At 39.6% G+C, this 5,715-nt stretch overlaps 1 protein-coding gene and 1 long non-coding RNA gene across 2 annotated transcripts in view; both read right to left on the bottom strand.

Annotated features, from left to right (window-relative positions):
• The window catches only part of LOC107574158 (aquaporin-9-like), a 12,913-nt gene extending 11,763 nt beyond the window's left edge, over window positions 1–1,150 (bottom strand). The window contains exons 1-2 of the mRNA XM_016260623.1: window positions 973–1,150; window positions 260–386 (exon numbers count right to left, since the gene is read on the bottom strand). Coding sequence (XP_016116109.1) covers window positions 260–386; window positions 973–1,050 — 205 coding nt within the window. The 5' untranslated portion in view covers window positions 1,051–1,150. The remainder of the gene's footprint in view (window positions 1–259; window positions 387–972) is intronic.
• Window positions 1,151–2,888: 1,738 nt separating this feature from the next.
• Window positions 2,889–5,030, bottom strand: LOC107574161 (uncharacterized). Its single transcript, XR_001607629.1, has 4 exons — window positions 4,722–5,030; window positions 3,738–3,990; window positions 3,542–3,629; window positions 2,889–2,960 (listed from the first exon to the last, which is right to left on the bottom strand). It is a non-coding gene; the product is annotated as an uncharacterized lncRNA (long non-coding RNA).
• Window positions 5,031–5,715: the final 685 nt, after the last annotated feature.

Here is a 5,715-nt window from a genome sequence, read left to right as displayed (position 1 = left end):
ACACACACACACACACACACACACACACACACGCACACTCACATTCTCACACACACACACACTCACTCACACACACACACACCCACACTCTCACAACACACACACACACACACACACTCTCACACACACACACACAGATCAATGGATCTGTCCTGACGCTCCAGGCTCTGTATGACCTCAGAAAGCAGGCGAGAGCAGCGTTTGATCAAACTAATGTGTGATGCTTATATAATGTGTGAGTGTGTGTGTGTGTGTTTACCCGACACGCCGCCGGACACATAGACGCCCATCATGAGTCCGGTGCTGAAGCCGATGTGGACAGTCAGCGGTTCCCCGAGAGTGTTTCTGCTCAACACCGTCTGAGCCACCGAGCCGCAGCCGAACAGCTGACACACACACACACACACACACACACAAACACACACACACACACACACACAGAGTAATTAGCAATCACTGATCAACAGCACCTCTGCACAATAGAGAATGAATCATTATATACATTTATAGCATGAACTGTGTTTGAGAGTCTGTGCAGAATAAAGCAGGGCTTCTGCAGGTCTGATGAACCTGTATTAGAAACACTTCAGATTTTGAACACACAACTTACAACCAATTTCCATTTCAATGCAAGAAGGAAAATCTGTTTTCATTCCCCTTTGTCATATACTCGTTCTTGTTTCCATCATAAACTCACTTCATTTTGTTCAATTTCTCAGAAAACAAGACTTGAATCTCGAAACTAAGTGAATGTATCTTGATTGAAGGATGTTTAGATATTTGTACTGGAAAACAAGACAGAAATGCTGAGGAAGAGATTCATTTTTTTGCAGTTCATGCAACATTTATTGCCTTACATTGCTTTATGAATTTAAGGCTTTCTGCTCTGATTTAAGATTTTTAGGGGCTTAACCTGAGGAACAGTGAAGATATGAACAGAATCTGAAGGATTGTAAGCATGCAGAAACTCACCACCAGCACAAAGGTCCCGAGGAACTCGGCCAGGAACTCTTTGAGGACGCTGTGTTTGATGGCGCAGTGCTGCTTCATGATGCTGCGAGTGTGTGATGGGACGGACGCTCCGCTGCATTAAAGCTGTGATGGGACGTCCAGCACACGCCATCGATCCGCCTCGCTACAGACGCACCTCTCACAAACATCAGCTCAAACTAGAGTCACTCACAAACTGCTGGAAAACCTCACAGTTCATTACAAAGAAGCAGCGAGAAACACTGAATCAAAGTGACATTTTAAATAGTATTTTCCTTTATACTCCAATAATCTTTGTTTTATTTACTACTTTGAAAATCACTTTTACAGTGTACATTTAACCACAACCACAGACATCACTTCAAAAATCAAAAATGTGCCATGGTATTATTACTATACTTTCTGAACACATATCATGCTGATACCACAGCATTCTTGGAAGCTACTTGAGGTACCTTATAAATAGTTATTTCAAATATACACTACTGTTTTGGGTAAGATTTAAAGAAATTAAAACTTTTATTTTTCAAGGACGCATTAAATTGATCAAAAGTGTCAATAAAGAAAGGTATAATGTTACAGAAGATTTCTATTTCAAATAAATGCTGTTCTTCTGAACTTTCTGTTCATCTGAGAATCCTGAAAAATACAATGCATCACAGTTTCCACAAAAATATTGTGCAGCACGACTGTGTTCAACATTGATAATAATCAGAAATGTTTCTCGAGCAGCAGATCAGCATATTATACTGATTTCTGAAGATCATGTGACACTGAAGACTGGAGGAATGATGCTGAAAATACAGCTGTGCATCACAGAAATACATTACACTTTAACAGATTCACACAGAAAACAGCTGTTTTACATTATAATAATATTTCACTGTTTTTACTGTATTTATGATTAAATAAATTCACCCTTAATGAGCAGTAGAAACTTCTTTCAGCCCCAAACTTTTAAATGTATACCATGGTAATCATGGTGTGTGTGTGTGTGTATTTAATATTATATATATATATCCTGTATATATACAGTGGTGGCCAAAATCATTAGAACACTAATATTATCAGCAGCTAAAAATGGTTTTGAGTCAGTTATTTCTATCTTTTGCTGTAGTGTGTCAGTAGGAAATAACAGTTTTTGCATTAATTGTAATAATGCAGTGAGATATATGTTAGTGCTGCACACAGAGCTCTGATCTGATCATCATCAGTCTGTCTGGAGTCACGTGAAGAAACAGAACAAACTGAGACAGACTCAATCCAGAAGAACGGTGTCTCCGAGACGCTTTGAGAAACCTCCTGCAAAGCTACAGTGCTGTTAAACATTTGAGGCACTTGTGTAAAAATGCAGTCAAAAATAAAGTCATAAATAGATTTTCTTGATCAATTAACTTCTATTACCTAAATGAAATCAACATCTGGTGTAAGCATCTTTGTGTTTTACAGCTTTTGCCCTCGGTGCACTTGAGCAGAGTTTCTCAGGAGCTTCGCAGGAGGCTGTCATGTGACCAGCGGCGTCACTACTGTAAAACCATAATCCATCACTGCTCGTTTTATTAACCTCATTAGTGAAGGTGTAGTTGTGAAGACACGGGTGGATGATGAATTACTGGAGTTACATGTTCAGCAGTTCATTCACGTCTAATGTCACATCAGTCTCATCTTCATCATCTTCATCTTCATCAGCTGGAGTCAAGAACATCGGCATTTGCAGTTCTGGCAACCACGTCTGGCTTTTATAATCACACTCAAAACGAAACATATAAAAACTACATTACAATCTGCAAAACAGCAGCATTCGACTATTCTCGTATGGCTGTGTCTGACTGAACTATGTGTGTGTGTGAGAGAGTGAGTGAGCGAGTGTGTGTGTGAGTGAGTGTGTGTGAGTGTGTGTGTGTGTTAGCTAGCGCCGCCCTTCTGTCCTTAAGACCATTCACCTCCTCCAGAGGAGCTGCAAACTCCAACTATTCAACACGCACCGATCAGTCGAGCACCGATTACTGGAACAACTCACAAACGATAACCACAGGACTAGCATATGGAGTGATTTAACACACTAGACTAAATAAATATATATAATGAAACTTTAAAATATGTCATGGCATGATGAAATAAAATACAATGAAACAGAAATAACTATTTAATTATGCTTACATTTATTGATTGCAACATTTCATTACATATTGATTTGCTTTATGTTGTCTGCTTTTTTCATTTCACATTTCATTCGTTTTTTGCATTTCATGTCCTTTCATATTTTACATAAATACAAAAACAAATGTTCTTTATGCCTTATTTTTTATTCATGCTTATATTTAATCATACTTAGTGCAATATGCCATTATGTTTTTAATTATTTCATTATATATATATTTATTTAATATAGTCTGTTAAAGCCTTACCAGCAGTTGCTACAATGAAACTGTAGAAATTAGTTTTTTAAAAACAAGAAACAAACACTGTTTGCAAACACAGATCCCATATTCAGTAAGAGCAGCTGTAGTTTGACGGAAGCTCGGGGTTACTGTGGTAAATGTCTGCTCACCTCCTCCAGCGCTCTGAACTTCAGCATGTGGATCTGGTCAAACATCAGCTCCACCCTCCGCCTGATAACAGCTTCACCCTCACAGGACCTGAGTGAAACCAGCCGCAGAGACACAGCTAAAGTCACTTACACTCACTCCAAACCGGCTGAACAATAATTCATTTGGTGACAGAAAGCTGGTTTGACTTTGAATCACCTTTTCTGGAGCGTCAGCACATCTGTGTTTATTTCTTCTGAGGCAGAACAAACAAAGTCCTGCAGGTTTGGAGCAACATGAGGCCGAGTAAATGATGACAAACTAGCTGAACTACCGGTTTTAGTTCAAACCGTCACTCTGGTTCCTCAGGATGAGGAATGAACTCAGTTCTCCCTCAGGTTCATCTGATGTGCGGAGATGGAGGACAGAGTCTGAAGCGCATCTACAGTCATCCAGCTGAACAAACACCTCGCTAAGAGAGGAACGAGGAGGAGCGTTCATCAGGAGAACGCATGAGACTTTTGTATCATGATATCTAATATATGGCATGCAGCGTAATGCTGAATGATTATCATATTCATATACTCAGTGTTGGGAAGCTACTAGTTACATGTCACTAAATTACAAAATAAAAGTAATCGTATTCAGTAACAGTTACTGAGAAAAATGTGTAATTAAATTACAGTTACGTATGAAAATGTTAACGATTAAAAAGGGGGTTACATCTGAATAGTTTCTCATGCATACATATTAGTTAGAATGGTTAGAATGAACTGTTTTTCCAAGGCTTTGTTAGATGCCAGTGTTTCTGTCATAGCTGTGCGGATATTTGATTTCAAAAGCAGCATAATACTATTTCGTGTTATGGTTTTAAATCTGTATTTAACCTCAGAATGATCTCAAAGTAACATGAAGTTATTATAATCTTATAATCAAGTGACGAAGGATTCTGAAAGTCTGATAGTATTCAGTGTTGGGTAATACTGTATCTGCCTGCTTTAAATATTTCAACATTATTATCAGCTGAAAACATTAGACATTTAGAAATGTAATCAAATGTAATCAGTTACATTACATTAATAAAGTAATTGAAATAGTTGCACTCATTACATTTTAAATAGGGTGACTTGTAATCTGCCTATACTACAGTATTTTATTTATACAGAATCTCATGTGTTTCTCATGTGCATGTAGCAGACTCACAGATTTCTGTACGTGAAGCAGGAACATTCGCCCTAAAGCAGCTGGTTCTCGCCCGTCTTTTAGGTAGTTAACCATCACCAGTTTAGCGGTTCCTCGTCAGGATGATCCGGAAGCTCTCGCTGTGCTTTCAGAAGATCAGGCGTGGAACGACTCGTGAATCAGTTCAGATGAATCAAACACATTCCCTTGACTCCTGGTGTTTGCGGTCTCTACCTGTCCACTGCCGTTCTCCTCCGTGACCTCTGACCTCTCCTGCTGCCCTGCAGATGTGACCTGTGACCGCCGACCTCCGCTCCCGATCCCCGTCCCACCTGGACGATAAAACGATATGAAGAGTTCGATAAATGTTCGATTTAATGTTTATGCGTTTTCTTTGTGATTAAGCTATAGCATTTGTGCATTAATACAAATTTAGATTACTGTTTTTCATACAAATACCTAAAAACCGTAGTTTCTAGTTACATAGTAACACTTTCACCATGGTATTGAGGTGCTCTCTGTGTGGTTTTAACTCAACTCAAGCTAAGAGACAAACACGTGTATTATTATCACTACTGCAGGCTGGACACAGACTGAGGCTCCGTGAGGAAGACGTCTGGATGCTCGGGTCTGGCCTCTGATCCCAAACGATCCCGAAGCCCCCGGAGGCCGAGAGCGTCCAGCGCCGAAGCACTCCATCTAGAGAACAAGCACTGATCAGTCCAGACTGATGGAGAACCCTGACATCAGCGTGAGAACAATGAGTGTTCATCACAGCAGGATCTGTTCTGACACACAGCTACAGACTCACCACAACACAAAACTAAAATAACTTTATTTACCACATTTTATAACAATTTCAGGTTCAGCTCCCTTCTGAGTACACATTTGTCCTTGAAATATGGTGAAGTAGGTACAAACACACACACACACACACCTCACAAATATATAACACACACACACACACTCTCACACACACACACACACACACTCTCACACACACACACACACACAC

The sequence above is a fragment of the Sinocyclocheilus grahami genome, unplaced genomic scaffold (genome assembly GCF_001515645.1).
Source record: "Sinocyclocheilus grahami isolate Dianchi unplaced genomic scaffold, SAMN03320097.WGS_v1.1 scaffold2131.1, whole genome shotgun sequence".
In the NCBI taxonomy this organism is placed as follows: Eukaryota; Metazoa; Chordata; class Actinopteri; order Cypriniformes; family Cyprinidae; genus Sinocyclocheilus; species Sinocyclocheilus grahami.
The sequence above is the reverse complement of the archived record's forward strand: the minus strand, read 5'-3'. Positions and strand labels throughout refer to the sequence as shown.